This window comes from Physeter macrocephalus, chromosome 9 (genome assembly GCF_002837175.3).
Source record: "Physeter macrocephalus isolate SW-GA chromosome 9, ASM283717v5, whole genome shotgun sequence".
Classification (NCBI taxonomy): Eukaryota; Metazoa; Chordata; class Mammalia; order Artiodactyla; family Physeteridae; genus Physeter; species Physeter macrocephalus.
This window is the reverse complement of record NC_041222.1, coordinates 5,407,048-5,426,192: the sequence shown is the minus strand read 5'-3', so window position 1 is coordinate 5,426,192 and position 19,145 is coordinate 5,407,048. Positions and strand designations below refer to the sequence as shown.

The window sequence follows — 19,145 nt, the reverse complement described above, 5'->3', positions numbered from 1 at the left end:
GAGCCTGTGCTCCGCAACGGGAGAGGCCACAACAGTGAGAGGCCCGCGAACCACAAAAAACAAAAAAAATTAAATAAATTAAATAAACTATACAAAGAGATATGTTCAAAAACTCAATAGATAAATTTAGATGAAACAGTAAAATAAATCAAATAATCCAAAAGAAGATTTAAAAGGGGAAAGAGAAGAATCAAAAACAGAAGAAACAACAGAAAACAAGTAAGAAAATGGTGGGCCTAAATTAAAATGCATTGATATATGTTAAATGTAAATGATATACACAACAATTAAAATACAGAGATTATGAGAATGGATAAAAAACCCAAAACTGTATACAAGAAATCCACTTCAAATATAATGATAGAGGTAGATTAAAAATAAAAGTTAGAAAAAGATGTACCATGCAAACACTAAAAGAAAGCTGGAATGGTTATTCATATCTGAGAAAAGTATTCAGGCATAAAAGGGAAATTACATAATAATGAAAAATAACAATCCTAATTGTGTATGTACCTAACATTACAGCCTCAAATTCATGAAGCAAAAACTGATAGAATTGAAAGGAGTAATGAACAAATCCACAATTATTGTTTGAGACATCAATACTCCTCTCTCAAAGAAAAAGTAGACCAAAAAAATAAACAAAATATAAAAATGCTGAGCAACACTATCAACCAACTAGATCTAATTTACACTTATAAAATACTCCAGGGATTCCCCTGGTGGCTCAGTGGTTAAGAATCCACCTGCCAAGGCAGGGGACACAGGTTCGAGCCCTGGTCCAGGAAGATCCCACATGCTGCAGAGCAACTAAGCCCGTGCACCACAACTACTGAGCCTGTGCTCCAGAGCGCATGAGCCACAGCTACTGAGCCCATGTGCCACAACTACTGAAGCCCGCGCGCTTAGAGCCCGTGCTCCGCAACAAGAGAAGCCACCGCAATGAGAAGCCCGCGCACCACAACGAAGAGTAGCCCCCGCTCGCCGCAACTAGAGAGAGCCCGTGCGCAGCAACAGAGACCCAACGCAGCCAAAAATAAATAAATTTATAAAAATACTCTACCCAACAACTCAAGTGAACATGGAACAGTTCCCAAGATATCCTGGCTCATAAAACAAACCTTAACAAATTTAAAAGAACTAAAATCAAACTATATTCCCTGACCATAACGGACATAAACTAGAAATCAATAACAGAAAGAAAACTGGAAAATTCCCAAGTACTTAGAAATTAAATAGCACATTTCTAAACAATCCTTGGGTAAAAGAGAAAAATCAAAAGATATTCTGAATAAATGAAAATGAAAATAAATCAAAATTTACAGGATGCAGTTAGAGTAATATTTAGAGGGAAATTTATATTATTAAATGCTTTGGAAAGGAAGAAATATATACCTATTATATATAAAGTAGATAACTAATAAGGACCTACTGTATAGCACAGGGAACTCTACTCAATACTCTGTATTCCTATATGGGAAAAGAATCTAAAAGAGTGGATATATGTATATGTATAACTGATTCACTTTGCTGTACAGCGGAAACTAACCCAACATTGTAAATCAACTATACTCCAATAAAAATTTTTTTAAAAGGAAGAAATATCTCAAATCAATAATCTAAGCTTCTATTTTAAGAAACCACGAAGAGAGCAAAATAAATCCAAAGCAAAAAGAATGAAGGATATAATAAACATAAGAGCAGAAATCAATGAAATGGAAAAGAGAAAAACAATAGAGAAAAATCAATTTAAAAAGGAGATATGGGTATATATGTATATGTATAGCTGATTCATTTTGTTATAAAGCAGAAACTAACACACCACTGCAAAGCAATTATACTCCAATAAAGATGTTAAAAAAAAAAAGATAGCTCTTTTCAAATGATCAATGAAACTGATACCTCTAGCAAGACTGGCAAAAACAAAAAACAAAAAGAGAAGACATAAATTACCAATATCAAGAATGAAAGAGATCAGCCGTAAAAAGAAACGAAATTGAGTTATTTGTAGCGAGGTGGATGGACCTAGAGTCTGTCATACAGAGTGAAGTAAGTCAGAAAGAGAAAAACAAACACTGTATGCTAACACATATATACGGAATCTAAGAAAAAAAAAAAAGTCATGAAGGACCTAGGGGTAAGACAGGCATAAAGACACAGACCTACTAGAGAATGGACTTGAGGATATGGGGAGGGGGAAGGGTAAGCTGTGACAAAGTGAGAGAGTGCATGGACATATATACACTACCAAACGTAAAATAGATAGCTAGTGGGAAGCAGCCGCATAACACAGGGAGATCAGCTCAGTGCCTTGTGACCACCTAGAAGGGTGGGATAGGGAGGGTGGGAGGCAGAGAGATGCAAGAGGGAAGAGATATGGGAACATATGTATATGTATAGCTGATTCACTTTGTTATAAAGCAGAAACTAACACACCATTGTAAAGCAATTATATTCCAATAAAGATGTTAAAAAAAAAAAAAGAATGAACGAGGCGTTATCATTACAGATCCCACAGTAATTAAAAGGATAATATAAAAATAATGCCTATAAATCTATGCATGTAAATTGGAGAACTTAGATGAAATAACACAATTCCTTCAAAGGTACAAATTATCAAAATTCACCAAAGAAGAAATAAGAGAAACTGAATAGTCCTATAGCTATATAAAAACTTAAATTTGTAATAAAAAACCTTCCAAAAAAGAAAATTCCAATTCAAGATGATTTCAGTAGCAATTTCCACCAAATACTTAAATTTCTACCAGTTTTACACAATCTCTTCCAGAAAACAGAATATGAGGGAACTTTCCCACTTCATTTTGTTAGGGCAGCGTTACCCTCATAAAATCAGACCAAAATATTACAAGAAAACTACAGACTAAATCCTTCAGGAATGATAGACACAAAATCCTCAGCTAAATTTTAATGAGTTGGAAAAACATATTAACACATCATGAGTGGGATTTATCCCAGGAATGTAAGATTACTTCAATATTCCAAAGTCAATCCATGTAATCCACCAAACTAAAAGACTAAAGAAGAAAAAATACATACGATCACATCAACAGAGGCAGGAAAAAGCATTTGACACTCAACAGCCTCTCAGGATAAAAATTCAGCAAACTAGGAATTAAAGGAAACTTCCTTTATCTGCTAAAGGATGTCTACAAAAAAACACACACATCTACAAAAAACATATTTACTTAAAGGTGAAGAACTGAATGCTATTCCCCTAACATCAAGAATAAGGAAAGAATATCGGTTCTCACAGTTCCTATTCAACAATGTATTTGAAGTCCCAGACAGTGCAGTAAGGCAAGGGAAGAAAACAAAAGGCATCCAGATTAGAAAGGAAGAAATAAAACCATCTTTATTTGCATATAATGACCATACATAAAAAAATCCCAAGGAATCTACAAAAACAGCTCCCAGAATTCATTAAGTGAGTTTAGCAAAGTCAACTTGCAGGTATCAATCACAGTTCAATATACTAGCAATGAACAATCAGAAACTGAAAATTTTTTAAATACCATTTACAATATCTCCAAAAAATGAAATTTTTAAGTATAAACCTAATAAGACATTATATACGCTTAAAAGCACAAAATGCTGATGAAATCAAGACCCCAAATAAGTGAGGAGACTTACTTACCAAATTCATGGATTGGAAACCTCAATATAATAAAGTTGTCAGTTCTCTCCAAACTGATCTACAGATTTAACACAATCCCAATCAAAATCCCTGCAAGAGTTCTTATAGATAAAGACATACTGATTATGAAATTTATTTGGAACACTAGAAGAGTTAGGTGAGTGAAAACAATTTTGAAAAAGAATCTAATGAAACAGAATACAGAAATAGACCCATACAACTATGGCCAATTGATTTTTGACAAAGGTGCAAAGACAATTCAATGGAGAAAGGATAGTGTTTTCATTTTCAACACATGACATTGGAACACTCAAACATCTATTTACAAAAAAATGAACCCTGATCTATCATACCTTAAACAAGCATTAACTCAAATTAGATCATAGATCTAAATGTAAAACGTAAAATTGTATCTTTCAGAAGAACACACAGGCAAAAATCTTTGGGACCTACAGCGAGGCAGAGTTCTTAGCTATAACAGGATCCATAAAAAACTTTTTTTAAATCAATAAACTGAGCTTCATCAAAATCTAAAACGTTTGCTTTGGAAAGCACAGTCTTAAGAGAATGAAAAGACAAGCTACACACTGAGAGAAAACATTTGCAAATCACAAATCCAAGGCAGGAACTGCATCTAGAATACATAAATAACTCCCAAGATGTAATTGTTAGAAAACAACTCAATTAAAAAAAAAAAAAAAAAAACAGGCAAAAGATTTGAAAAGAAACTTCACAGGAGAAGATACACAGATGACAAATAAGCACAAGAAAAGATCTTTAACATCTTCAGCCATTAGGAAAAAGCAAATTAAAACTACAATGAGATACCACTACACAGCTATTAGAATGACAAAAAAAAATTTTTAATTGACAATACCAAATGCTGATAAAGATGTGGAACAGATGGAATTCTCATACTCTGCTGATGGGAATGCAAAATGGCACAATCACTCTGGATGACAGTTTGGTGGTTTCTTACCAAAAAAAAAAACTACGCTTACCATATGACTCAGCAATTCCAGTCCTAGGTATTTTCCCTAGAGAAACAAAAACCTATGCCCACACACACACAAAAAACTTATACAGGAATGTTTACTGTAGCTTTATTAATAACCACCAAAACATGGAAAGAACCTGAATGTTCTTCAAAGGGTGAATGAATGAAGTGTACATCCATATGATGGAAAAATATTCAACTACTGTGATACACGACAACATGAATGAATTTCAAAGATATTATGGTGAGGAAGAGAAGCTAGCCTCAAAGATTACATACTGTATGCTTCCATTTATATCATATCTGGAAAAAGCAAAATTATAGGGACTAAGAACAGAGGATTAGCTGCCAGAGGTCTGGGGTGAACAGTCTGACCACAAAGAGGCAACACATGGGCATTTTTTGGCATTACGGAACATTCTGATTGTGGCTGACAGTTACATGAGCCTAAAACTGTATACACATATACCAAAAAAATTTTAAAAATATATATTTTTTTCTACTATGACAAAAGTTACAAGGGACTATAACATGTCAAAACTCAGCCAACACTTAAAACTGGTGAGTTTTATTTCATGTAAATTATATCTCAATAAAGTTGATTTTAAAATAAGTAAAATAGGGCTTCCCTGGTGGCGCAGTGGTTGCGCGTCCGCCTGCCGATGCAGGGGAACCGGGTTCGCGCCCCGCTCTGGGAGGATCCCACGTGCCGCGGAGCGGCTGGGCCCGTGAGCCTTGGCCGCTGGGCCTGCGCGTCCGGAGCCTGTGCTCCGCAACGGGAGAGGCCGCAACAGAGGGAGGCCCGCATACCACCAAAAAAATAAATAAATAAATAAATAAAATAAGTAAAATAAAATATAGCAAAATATTAATAGCCATACTTGAATGCTAATACATCACCACAAACATACGTTCATTGGCATTTTTCTTCAGCATTTTAAAAAATAATTGGTAATAGTATATAATACTCTTTCTAATAAACTTTTTAATACTTTTATGACTGATAAAAGAAAGTGATTAACATACTCTACATTAAGTATATTTCAAACTTTCTGCCCCTGGCCCCTTGTTAACACTTAAGGTTTCAATTCTGTGGCTAAGAACAGCGCAAGAAACAATTGGTAGGTTCATTAAAGCCTCCTTTTAAATGTTTTAAGGAAACAGCACATAAAACATTCATTCAAACAAAAAAAGTCTGCCCTGCCAGATGCTTCCTATAAAGAGAAACCTTATTCTATTACTCGGCTACCAATAAATTATTTATGGAGTGGGCTTAGAATGCCCACATTGTGGGCACTGCTAGAATTCTTAGCAACACTTGAAAGAATATTTGTACTATTTATAGGTAAAGAAGTTTTTGGTTTTTTTTTTTTAATGAGAGGAAGGTAAAGAAGCCTTCAGAAGGTCACTGCAAATGCCAGACAAGCCCAAAGGAATACAATGAAATACAGGCACCATCTTTTCTGCAACAATGCCAGTCTCATTCTCTGCTTAATACCACTGCCCTCATGAAGTTTTCTCTGACTACCCCATCAGGTTGTACTGGGGTCCTTCTAAATGTTTCCACACACCCTCTAATTTCTTTATCATGGCAACTATCACACTGCATTGTACCAGTTGGGTTATTTGCCTTTCTACCCAATCCATCTCTTAGAGATGGGGAACCATATCTTTGTGTGTATTCTAGTCTAAAACATAAGAGATGGTCGCTAAATACCCAATGGCCGGATGGACGGACACATTTAAGAATTTCTTGAAGGCAAAGTGATGCAAGGAGAGACCCACAGGCTTCAGAGTCAGACAAATCTGGTTAACATCACTCCACTGCTTTTTTTCTATCACTCTTGGAATAAAGCTTCCTGCCGTGGCCCCAGGGTTGTGTGATCTGGCTCCGCTATCGGCCTCGGGTAGAGCCCTCACCCTCACCGCAGTGCTCCAGCCTCCCTGGCCTCCCTTCCGGTCCTCACATAAGCCACCCTGTCTGCCTGCACAGCTCTTCCTGCAGCACTTCCTGGGGTGGCTCAGTCTCAGCCTTTCCATCTCAGCTCAAATGTCAGCACCTCAGAGATGCCCTTCCTAGCCACCTGCTCTAAAGCAGACCTGTCTCCACCACCTCCACCAAATTACTCTCTAACACAGACCTCTTGTTTTCTTGCTAGAGGCTGTCACAATCTGTATTCATACTATTTATTTACACGTGTGTTATTTACTATCATGCTTGTCATATGAATATAATCCACTTCTAGAGGGCAGGGACCTTATTATCTATCTGCTCAGGGCTATTTCCCCTGAGGTTTTAGCACAGTGTCTGGAAAACAGCAGACATTTGTTGAATTTGTTGACATTCAACATTTGTTGAATGAATGAATAAATTAATGAATGAATACAGTCCAGACTACCTCACCAGCCGTATGACCTTAGTCAAGTTCATTTTTCTGTGTGCCTCAGTTCCTTTATCTATAAAAATGGGATTATAATAATGCCTATTTCAGAGAGCTATTATAAGGATTAAAGGAAATTAACTGGGATGTTTAGTATTGTGCCTGGCACAGCATAAGAACTTAAAACATTAATATTCTTTTCATTTGTACTTTTCATCTGTATTTGAAACAAGTTCAAGAAATGAAAAAAAAAATTGAGTGGAAACAGCTTACCATACAGCAGTAATAAATACCTCAAAATATAAAACCCACCAAATATGACAGAAACTCAATGCTCAGAAGTAAGCTAGGGACTTCCCTGGTGGCGCAGTGGTTAAGAATCTGCCTGCCAATGAAGGGGACAGGGGTACGAGCCCTGGTCCGGGAAGATCCCACATGCCGCGGAGCAACTAAGCCCGTGCGCCACGACTACTGAGCCCGCGTGGCACAACTACTGAAGCCCGCGCACCTAGAGCCCATGCTCCGCAACTAGAGAAGCCACAGCAAGGAGAAGCCTGTGCACCACAACGAAGAGGAGCCCGTGCGCCACAACTACTGAGCCCGCGTGGCACAACTACTGAAGCCCGCGCACCTAGAGCCCATGCTCCGCAACTAGAGAAGCCACAGCAAGGAGAAGCCTGTGCACCACAACGAAGAGGAGCCCCCGCTCCCCGCAACTAGAGAAAGCCCGCGTGCAGCAACGAAGACCCAACACAGCCAAAAATAAATAAATAAATAAAATAATAAATTTTAAAAATAAAAATAGTACTTTAATAAAAAAAAGTAAGCTAACACAAGGCTGTACCTGCCACATTCCAGCCCCTGCAACTCAAGTGTGACTGTGGAGCTGCAACATCTGAAATGGGAACCATCCCAACTTGATCATGGGGTGGAGCTTTCAGAAGCTGGAGCAGCCGCAGCTCAGCAGCGGGACAGACCCTGAAGGAGCTACTAGCTGGTCATTATGGCTTCCTCCCATTCCCACTCCCAACCCCACCCCCTATCAAAGGCCTTCCTGGCCTACAGCACATCAAAAAGGGAAGAAAAACAAAAGCCAACAACATAAAAAAGAATCAGGGCAACTCCAACCAACTGAACTCTCAGCAAGGTGCCTAACTCTGGCAGTCAGTTTCAATGGCTTGCAAGAGCCTGGGCCTCCAAAGCTGAAGCTCACCCACCAGATCACCTTTCAATTCAAGGCACAAGGAATAAGAGCAAGGGCCCTGGGGTCAGCAGACTAGGAAACGAATAAACTCCCAATGCTGTCACTTGTAAGCCGCGTAACCTTGGGAAAACTACTTAACACCTTTGAGTCACTGTTGGCTCATCTATAAAATGAGGCTAAAAATCAATTACCTCACAGGCGTGTTGTGACAGCTAAATGAGCTAAAGTACCTGGCAGAGCCTGGCACGGAGCAAGCAGAAAACACAGGATAGCTTTCAAAAGGAATCCATTTCTCACTCAAGCCCTCAATACGCAGATCTTCGGGCCACTGTCAATTTTTTACCCTCTTTGAAATTCCAAAAACTGTTAGACCATTCACCTAGACAACACAAAAACCATGAAATCTTGCTGCCCAGAGTTCATCTCCGGTAAACAATACCGCAAGTAAGGCAATTCTGCCAGCAGCAACTAAGTGAGGTTAGTACAATGAGGAAGACACTTTGGAATTAGTTTCTGATTCCAGTACTCTCCCGGTATCCTCAAATCATCCAGAAAACTGTTACTAGGCAAACATCTATTTATTAACAAACAATACTGTAGCAATAACAGAATTTTAAAACTGAATCCCAAATAACACTTGGAATACAACTATCTTACGAAATCAACTCTATTTATGTTCTTTTCAGCCTTTGCTCATGAATACACATTTTTTTGTAAAATTATAACATAAGTGAATTTGTATAATCCATTGCTTTCCCCTAACGCATCTTAAATATTTTCATGTTGCTGCATAATTCACATAATTATCACTTAAAAATGACTGCACTAAATTCCACTGAATGGATTCACAGTCAATTACTTAACCCTTTCTCTACTGAGCACTTATGGATCCAGTGTGCTCTAGGAGAAAGCCTACAGGCTTTACAACCAGAAAGACCAGGTTTGAATTTTGCCTTCTTTTTTTCAATGTTTTATTTTATTTATTTATTTATTTAGCTGCACCGGGTCTTAGTGGGGGGCATGTGGGATCTAGTTTCCTGATCAGGGATCGAACCTGGGCCCCTGCATTGGGAGCGCGGAGTCTTAACCACTGGACCACCAAGGAAGTCCCAATTTTGCCTTCTTTTTGTCTCTCAATCACGCTAAACTCATGGGCAAGTCATTTAATCTCTCCAACCTCCACTTCCTCACCTGTGAAATACCTTCATCACAAGCTTGTTGCAATAAGCCAAAGAGATAACAAACGTAAAATGTAATTCCCTTGTTCCCAATTTTTCCCAATTACATACAATGTGGCAACAAACACCATCCTGCCCAGAGCTTTTTTCCTTCCACTGGGTTGTCTCCTCAGGACAAATTTCCCCGAAATGGATTATCGGGCTCAAGAGTAATATTATTTGTATGACCATCAAAATCTCTTTTCAAATGGCCTTCAAAAAGATTGTAAAGATTTCCTGTTATTGTGTAATGCTTAGGTTGTATGTCACTGTTTGAAATTTTTAAAACCTACAGCAGCTTGCTTAAAATTACAAAAGAGAAAAAAGCGTTCACATAAAAATAATATTAAAATAGTGGATTTTGAGCATTATGTTATTTTAGAAAACAGCAATAGAATTGCAACATCATTTTTTTGGATCACATTTATAGACAAAATTCATCACTTTGGATCATTTCCACAAATCTTTTAACTTGTTACTTGTAAAAAGTTACAAATAAAAGTTGAGTTTTGCTTCATGAAAAAAAAAGATTGTAAAAATTTACACTGCCCAGCCCGCCATCTGGCCAGGTCTTTGGAGGGCATGGCTGGGACGTGCAGAGGTCCGAGAACTCAGAGCATTCGATCCGGCATGCAGGAGGCCATGCTACCACACAAGTGACCCTCTGCACGGAGCACAGACATCCCACAGCCAGAAGCCCAACTTGATTCCCAAGGCCCCTGGCACTGACAGGCCCCATCTCCTGCAGAGCCGGCACCCCAGGGTGGCGGCGACACCCACTCTGTCAGCTCCAGACTTGGCCTCAACCACGTCCAACGGGCTGCACCCCACGTGATTCTTGCTCCCCTGCCTGGTGCTAAAGGCGACCCTGTTCTCCTTCTCAGCCTCCCCTTGCCCTCATCACTGCCTGCTCTCCTAAGACTGGGGCGTCTGCGTGCTGCCTCCACCTGCTACACTGCTCCAGCCACTTGATTCACAAGAACGTAGCAGCCCCCGCATCTGCTTAAGACCCGGGATACCAGGCACTCTCCTGGCGTATGTTACTTCATCCTCACCATGGCCCTAGCAGTTAAATATTACTTTTCCCACTTCACAGATAAGGCAACCAAAATTTACAGCTTTAGTATCTTATCCAAGGTCACACATTCATCTTATCAACAAGAATTTATTAAGTGACTACCATCTTGTTCAGTTGGGTGCTGAGCACTAGTAGAGTGCTCCTCTACGAAGTAGAGGAGACACATGTTAAGCAACCACACCAATAAAATACACAATTACAAACAGTCATAAGACTCATGGTGGAAAAGAGTGGGTACCGAGGGCTTGCTGGGTCCCTAGTGAGCTGGGGAAGGGAGTTAGGGACGGCCTCTCTAACAAGGTCACATTAAGGCTGAGACATGAAGGTCAAGGGGCCTGCTACTCGGGAGGAGGAGAAAGGGCGGTCCCAGCAGAGGGCGAGCACGTGTGAAGGCCCAACTGCGTGGCTGAGAGCAGCCTGCGTGCTGGAGCACAAAGTGTACCGCCGATGACACAGGGCAGGGTGTCAGGGACCGTGGCAAGAAGTTAGGGATTTCATTCCAAAGTCAAAGAAACATCACAGAAGGATCAGCCGAAACTGACAACTGATGGGGCAGAACCGAGGGAGCTGGCTGTAACAGAATCCTCAGATCAGAGGGGACACCAGCAGGCACCGAGTACCCACTGTGTGCCAGGCATCACGCTAGGTGCTTTCCACACCAGAACTCATATAACCCTCATGACAATTCTGAATGAAAGACCGTATCAGCCCCCAGGTCAGTTAGTGACAGGGCCAAGACCTAAAACCCAATTCTGGTCATTTCCAAGTACGTGTCGTGTCCTCGTACCACCGTGCTTCTGAAGCTTCAAGGGCCGTGCAGACCGGGCGGGGCTGGAGAGTGAGGGGGGCTATTCTCTGGGAGGAAGTAACTCACCACATGGAGGTTACAGAGCAAATCTGAAGATGCAAACCTCCTGGCCATACCACAGATAAAACATTAAACTTGACCAACTGCCTCAGCTCAGACCAAGACTTTTCAACAAAAAGGAGTAAGGGCCTTGATACAAGAACACCAGCACCTCAGGGCAGGTGGATCTGAAACAAGAGCAGCAGAGTCTATCCTAAGGAAATAACCACATAACTGTACAAAGACACATGCACCAGGATATCCACCGCAGCTTTGTTTATAATAGTGAAGAATTAGAAACAATCTGAACATCGCACAGGAAGAGATTACGTAAATTATGGTTCAATCATCCCTTTGAAAACAAGTCTTTATGAACTTAAGACAGTCATTAAATAATACTAGCCACTTGTATCAACAGAGGGGGAAAGCTACACGTATCACTCTCTGTCACAGTAAAAGCCAGAATTAAACACTTCTACATACGGATAAAGATAGCTACCCGGACTGGACACGCTGAACCAGATTCTGGGTCTCCCCACTCACTCAAAACATTTTGAAAGAAACAAAGGGAGAGAGAGACAGAGAGAGAGAAACTGTAGTCTCTGAAACAGATCACACCAGATAAGCACAGTCCATTACAAAACACATCTCAGCCAAGCCTCCTCTGGTCCGGGGAGCTCCCCACTATATGACCAACTAGAAAGGACCAACAAGACAGGCTCCGCTGAAGACCAAACTGATAACTACTTTGCCAACCTCCTGCCACAGGGCCTGCCGTGCAGGTGATTACACCTCCGCTGATGAGGGCACTAGACAATGGATCACCAGTTTAAAGACCCACAAGAAGGCGTGTGGCTTTTACAGGTCAGAAGAGGACTGAGAGTGTAACAGAAAGACCGCCTGTGCCAGAGGCCTGGGGTCAGAGCCCAGAGAAGTCCCTCTACCTCTGTGGGCTTGAGTCCCCGTGTGTCAGATGCAGGGCCTGGGTGAGCTGACTATGCCGGCAGACTCTCTTCCCAACACCTCCGGACCCCGCCCCTTGGCTCAGGCATCGTCCCTCCCCGCCACCACTCACTGCAGTCTTTCAACCATCACAGCGCCACCAGCCTCGCTCCCTCCTCCATCCATGTGGTCACCAGCCTGGCTTATCTTCTGAAGCATGATTGCGGTTACTTCCTTCCCCAGATTAAAATCCACCACTGGCTCCCCTTCATCTTCAGGACGAAACTAAAAAGCAGCAGTGTAACATACAGGAGCCTGCAGAATCTGACCCCTGCCTGCTTCAATGGCCTCACTGCTCTCAGGCCCTCCATCCCACCGCCTCCTTCCAACCAAAGGGAACTTAGATTCCCAACCTCCTCACGCGCTGTTATGCCTCCGTCCACGTCGTCACATGTGAGTCCTTGTGCCTGGGGTGCGCTCCCAGTCCTCTCACCTTGGCTAACCCTCATCCCTACTTGTTCTGATGACCCTCCTCCAGGGCGGCTGCCCGAAGTCCCCTAGGCCAGGTTCGGGGCCCCTGCGCTGTGCCCCAGAGCACCCTGTACTTAACCCCTATCACTGCACTATTTTCCTATCCATCTCCCTAACTAGACCGCGAGCCTCTTGACAGGGAGACTTACAGGGTCTTAATTTACTGCCAATTCCCTAGCCCCTGGCACAGCCTGGCACAGGACATGTATTTGAAAATATTCACTGATGAATGGATGAACTCTAAGCAAAACCAGGAGGCCCGTATTTTGCTAGACCCTTGCTAATAGAGTCTGATGTTCCGATATCTGTCATCTAAGACTAGAATAAAAGAAATCATGAGTTTCTCCTTTAAATCAAAAGTATTCTAGCCCACTCTTTAATATGCACGTGGACTTTAAAATTAGCATCAGATGCCAAGAGCATTTCCTATAAGCATCCCAACACAGAGATCATGCATTTAGTAGCTCAGGCCAGATGAAAATTTTCAGTGTTTTATAAAGACCTGAAAGCGAGACACTGAGAACAGTGTGGTCATTTCAATTTCAACTGCAGAATTTGCTCTTGAAAATGCTACAGTAAAAAATATCAATGGGCTTCCCTGGTGGCGCAGTGGATGAGAGTCCACCTGCCGATGCGGGGGACACGGGTTCGTGCCCCGGTCCGGGAAGATCCCACATGCCGCGGAGCGGCTGGGCCCATGAGCCATGGCCGCGGAGCCTGTGCTCCACAACGGGAGAGGCCGCAACGGTGAGAGGCCCGTGTACCGCAAAAAAAAAAAAAAAATCAATGCCATAAAAAACCTAACAGCAGCCAAAGGACCACAGTCATGAAGAAAAAACATAAATCCTAAAACATACTGGCAGAGAAGGCTCTCCCTCGCCTTTAAGAAAATCAGTATTTGGGTCATCAAGAACACATCTGAGCAAGGGAAACGTGAATCACATGGCAGAGTAGACAAAAATAACAACAGTAAATAGAACAGTAAGAAGGAGAAATAGGTAACACACAGAATGAACTCTGTGCTAGGCATATGTGTTTCACATATATTTACTCATGAATCCACACAACAGCCCTATGAAGTAGGAACTAGTAACATGTCCATTTTAAAGACAAAGAAAGTACAGAGAGGTTAAGTGACTGGCACAAGGTCACCCAGCAGAAGTGGATGAGCAGGCAGTCTGGCTCCAGAGGCCGTGGTCCTCAGGCAGCACAGACTGCCTCTGAAAACAGCTTTGCCATGTCGCATCCCTCAGCCTCTGTTTCTCCTACATATAATAAAGAGGGCTGGATTCAATTCAGAGATTTCTCCCAGTTCAAAAGGCAGACAACAAAATGTGAAGCCAAAATTCTAAGATTCTGTTAAATTTTTCCATCTAGAAATAAAAATCAAAACTGTGCCCTTCAAAACTTAAATAACTCTGTATCTTGCAGAGCTGCTTCAATATTAAAGTAATATATATGAAGAGCTTAACACTTCAAGTTCCCAGCTCAGAGCAAGAGCTCAATAAACAGCAGCTATTATTACTCTTATGATAAAACAGGAACAACCATTTAATGGTAGAGCACATTTTAATTATATACGATGTGGAATAATCAAATCTCATCTGTTTCAGGCCCCAGGCCCCACAGCATAGATCAGGTTGTACAGTTGAAATTGTAACGACTCAAAGCTCAGAAATTACTTGTTTCCATTAGAGATCTGACAAGTCATTTCTTCAATTGGTCACTGGTGGTTTGCAGATAACTATTAGCAGTAATGAGTATTCTAAATTAAATCCAGAGACAGTACCACTCTGTTCAGGAAAGACAATTGGAGAGAGAGAAACATGATGGTGGTATGTCCTTCCCTCGGTGTCCTCCATCTTCTCTCTGATAAATATCTCCCGTGCCTTGCATAGTATGGATTTCATTTGGTTACAAATGAAGAAGAGTCTAGATCTTCCCATGACAAATGAGAGCGTTGAGCAGGTAACTTGTTAACGAGAACTGGAATTGGGAAAATAACCTTCTTTTCCTGTTACTTGACAACAAACCCCGCCCACTAACAAATGAAACACACAATGCTGGAAGCCAGTAAGTACTGAAGCCAAATCCATCACTAAGCAATCCACTCTTAGCCAATTACCACACAGCAGTGGGAACAGGCCGCTCATGTTTCATTCGACAGCAACAAAGATGCAGCCTGCAAAATGCAAGGAGGCCACACAGTGCAGCAAAAAGAATAACAGCTTTGGAGTCATTAAAAACCTGGATTCAAACCCCAGCTCTGTCACTCAAATATGATGTGACCGTAAGCGAGTCTCCCCTAGTCTTAAGATTCTTTACCTGTAAAATGGGGATGATACAAAATACCTCAGTCACAGCGAGGATTCAATGGGGACCATAAATAACATCACAGGAAAGCCCTTAATACATGTTAGTGCCTCTCAGCTGCGCTACATGGTGACATCCTCTCATTTGGGACACCAGAAATACACCAAACTCCCCAAGGCTGGAAACCACTGATCCTGTTGGAACCCGTAACTGGCCTGCGTGCAAAGGGCCGTCTGTGTAGGAATGTGAGGGTCGCCCAGAGAGCGCCCACGAGCTCTGGCATTCCTCCTAACCCTGGCCTTATCCAGTTTGGATGCTTCTTAAGAAATACAGCTCCCTCCTGGGTCTGGCTGGACAGTGGCTGCAGACGTGATTTGTGAGGGATGGTAATTTGGTATCTCCACTTACGTTTTCAAAGTCCTTCATGTTCCGGGCCCTGGTGGGAGACACCGTTTCTTCCGACACATGTGGAAGCACTATAAAAAGGTAAAACAGACACAGGAAAACGTCACGGTATGCAAACTGCCCAGCATCCCTGTTAGCCAAGAAAAACAAAAATGACTAGCTTCCACAATATATTCTGTCTTGCGATTTGAGGCTACAGAAAGCTCTAAGCCATTATATTTCAAATATTTACGAATTACTTGAACTAGCCCCAGTGTAACAATGTAAATGTCAGAAGATGAACCCAAAGAATGCATGGGGCAAACGAAGCAGAACTGCCCCGCTACGTACTTCCTTACTGCTTGTCATAAAATTATTTTGCTGAACAGGATATCATCTTCACATGTCAGCAATTAAAACAAACCATATCTGACTGACTTGACAGCAGGGGTTGGCTAACTTTTTCTTAAAATGCCAGACAATAAATATTTTAGGCTTTGCAGGCCACACACAAAGCCTCAAATCTGTCACGACCACTCAACACAAAAATAGCCACGGACAATTCAAAAACAAAGAAGCTGTGATCCAATCAAAGTTTATTTTCAAAAGCAGGCAGTGGGTCAGAAACTGCCAGATCCTGCTTCAGAGTGATTCAAGACTTTGCCAGTACCCAAATCTTTCCACAGCTTCTTTACTTCAACACACATTTATTACACCCCTCCTGTGCGCCAAGCGCCACGCGAGGTGCTGGGGAAGCAACGGCGAGAGAGACGCTGATCCTGCACCCAAGAGGATCCCGATCCCGTGGGCAAGACGGAGACGTAAGCAAACCGTTCCACGCTGCACAACTGCTTTTCAGGTGCTGAGGAAATGTGTGCCGAGTGAATGAATGAATTCACTCTTCCCACAAGAAGGCACTGACGGCCTACTCTCTGCTTGGCACCCTTCTAGAAACAAAACAAACAGAGGAGCTGACAGTCTAGAAACAGGAGACAGACAATAAACAAAACAATAGGTAATTACAGAGTATGTTCAAAGGTGATCAATGCTACGGAGAAAAATACGGTGGGCAGGGATAGGAAATACCAATAGCAAGGGCGGGGTGAGGACCTGAAGTTTCGAATAAGGTGGTTAAACTGAGGAAGGGCTCACTGCGGAGGTGACCTCTGGGCACACCTGGAGAAGGCACAGGGGACAGGCCTGGGGTGGGAGATGCCCAGTGGATCTGAGGACCCGCCAAGAGGCCGATGGACGCGAGAGCAATAAAGGGGCATATGTGGGTGAGCCAGGTGCCGGCGGACGGGCTGTGCATGGCCTCACGGGCCCCTCTCAGGACGCCGAGGACTCTGAGCTCGGGAGCAGCGTTAAGGGACTTGGGACCAGAGAGGGAGGGTGAGAAGGGGTCTGATTCCGGGTACTTGTTAAGTAGCCAACGGGAACAGATGAAACGCAATGCAGTGAAATACATACGGTTCAGAGAGGAAAGCACACCTAAAGCAGCCTAGCGAGAGCCAAGGAGGCGGTGGGCTTGAGCCGAGTCATAAAGACTCAGGCAGGCAGCAGGCAGATGAGGGCAAAGGCCCAGAGGAGGGAGCGGGCGTGGCGCTCAGCATTCAGCAGACAAGCGGCTCAGGAGCCGGGCAGCGGGGGACTGTGCAGAGCCCCGTGCGCCAGACCGAGGGCACACAGGTTGCCTTCCTGTTTCTGACACGGGCTGTGCTCTGTCACTTGCGTCTGTGTCCCCACCTAAGTCCCCCTCATTCTTCAAGTCTTGGCTCCAGTTCAGCTTCTTGGGAAACTCCGGCCCACCCCACCTCCTTCATCTGAGGGTAAATCTCCTTCTCATCCCCTCTCACAGCTCCTTTCACTTCTTCGCTCGTTACACTGACTGTGTGATCTATCCTGATAATTCTTTAGCTGTCTGCCTTGTAGGCTTGATCGGAATCCCAGCACTGAGCCCAGAGCCTGGCATGAAGCAGATGTATAATATGGGCTGAATTAAGGAGGAGGCCTATCAATTTTCTGCTCCTAACTGTCTGGGCAGGAAAAAGAGAAACCAGAACTGCTGGATTGTATGTTTAAAGTAAAAGTTAATAGGTTCTAAAGGAAAACCTGAGGGTGGCCTGTAAGTTAAAAGACTCTCCAGAAATAAACCTTGTGAAACTTACATCACTGTCTGCTCTAAAACCTTCTTCCTTTTGCACATAATCTCATCATTTTGGAGAGGGGGGGGGAAACAAGTCAAAATACCTCTAAGATATTTCAACGTGGCAAATTATTAGCACTTCCCACAGATACTTATGATAGCATCCACTTTTTTCAGAAACAATAATTACGAAGAACGCTTAGCAAAACCCAAACTGCAAAACAGAAAGCCTCCTCATCATCCAGCTTCAACACAGCAGACTGCTTATTTCCTCAGCGCTGTCTCCTGTGGTCTAACCAACTATTTGTCTCCAAAGGGCAGGCCCGTGTAGGAATGCTGGGCCTCAGCGGGCAACTGGAATCCAGCAGCCTGCCAGGAAGGCCTTCGCACACGGAAGTTTGGACAGCAGCCCTCAGGGGCCTCCAGCCACTCGGTAGCAGGGACCAATAGATCCTCCGAATCTGACCGAGTCACCAATTCAACATCCAGCCTCCACTGGTCATTCAGTTCAGCAAACACTGGCTGAACCCCTATAAGCGTGGTAGCAAGAAATGAAACTCATGAAATATGGCCCAAAGGACATCAATTCCTCTAGTCCAGTGTTTATGAAAGGACTAAGTAGCAGGTCAATATGTATACAAAATACTGTGTACCTCCTGGGAGCACCAAGCCATGCCAGGCTAGCTCTGGGCCCTGGAATCATCAAAGCTCAGGCCCAGGCTCAAGGCCTGAAGGCCCTCGTGGCCTAGCGTCTACTTCCCTTGTTCTTACTTTGTGTACTTACCACCATTTCCCAAACCAGCAATGGGGCTGATGCCATCCAGGTCATCTGGTAAATTGGGAACAAGGCCACTAGGAGAGAACACATGTGATAAAAGAAGAGTCAGTGTTTGAACAGCAGAGACTATCATGACGGACTGTCCGTCATCAGGTCACAGCCAGCCAGCTACCTGCGAGGCATGCAGTGCAGAGGTTAAGAACTCAGGCTTTGGGGCGGAGGTCTGGCTCTAACACTTAACAGCTGCGTAAGGTCAGTCATTCATTCACACGTCAAGGGTTCTGTGGGCCATAGATGGGCTAGGTGCAGAGGCACCACGCCAAATATAAGCTACTGATGTTCCTGAGTCTTACTTTGCTAATTCGTTACATGGGGATACCACCCTCTACCTGTAAAGATTAAATGAGTTAATGTATCAATATATAAACACTCAGCACACAGTAAGTGCTCGCTAAATGGCATCTAGCGTTGTTTTTCTCATTACTATTATTATCATTATTAATATGCCTATCACAACCAAAAATTAAGCTTCCAAGAATCAGGCACCAATTCGGATGCTTTAAGAATATCAAACAGGGCTTCCCTGGTGGCGCAGGGGTTGAGAGTCCGCCTGCCGATGCAGGGGACGCGGGTTCGTGCCCCGGTCCGGGAAGATCCCACGTGCCGCGGAGC

At 42.9% G+C, this 19,145-nt stretch overlaps 1 protein-coding gene across 1 annotated transcript in view; it reads right to left on the bottom strand.

Moving 5' to 3' along the window:
* CDK5RAP2 (CDK5 regulatory subunit associated protein 2) overlaps positions 1-19,145 on the bottom strand; it is a 197,073-nt gene that overhangs the window by 168,106 nt on the left and 9,822 nt on the right. The window contains exons 2-3 of the mRNA XM_028493591.2: positions 18,480-18,547; positions 15,574-15,641 (exon numbers count right to left, since the gene is read on the bottom strand). Coding sequence (XP_028349392.1) covers positions 15,574-15,641; positions 18,480-18,547 — 136 coding nt within the window. The remainder of the gene's footprint in view (positions 1-15,573; positions 15,642-18,479; positions 18,548-19,145) is intronic.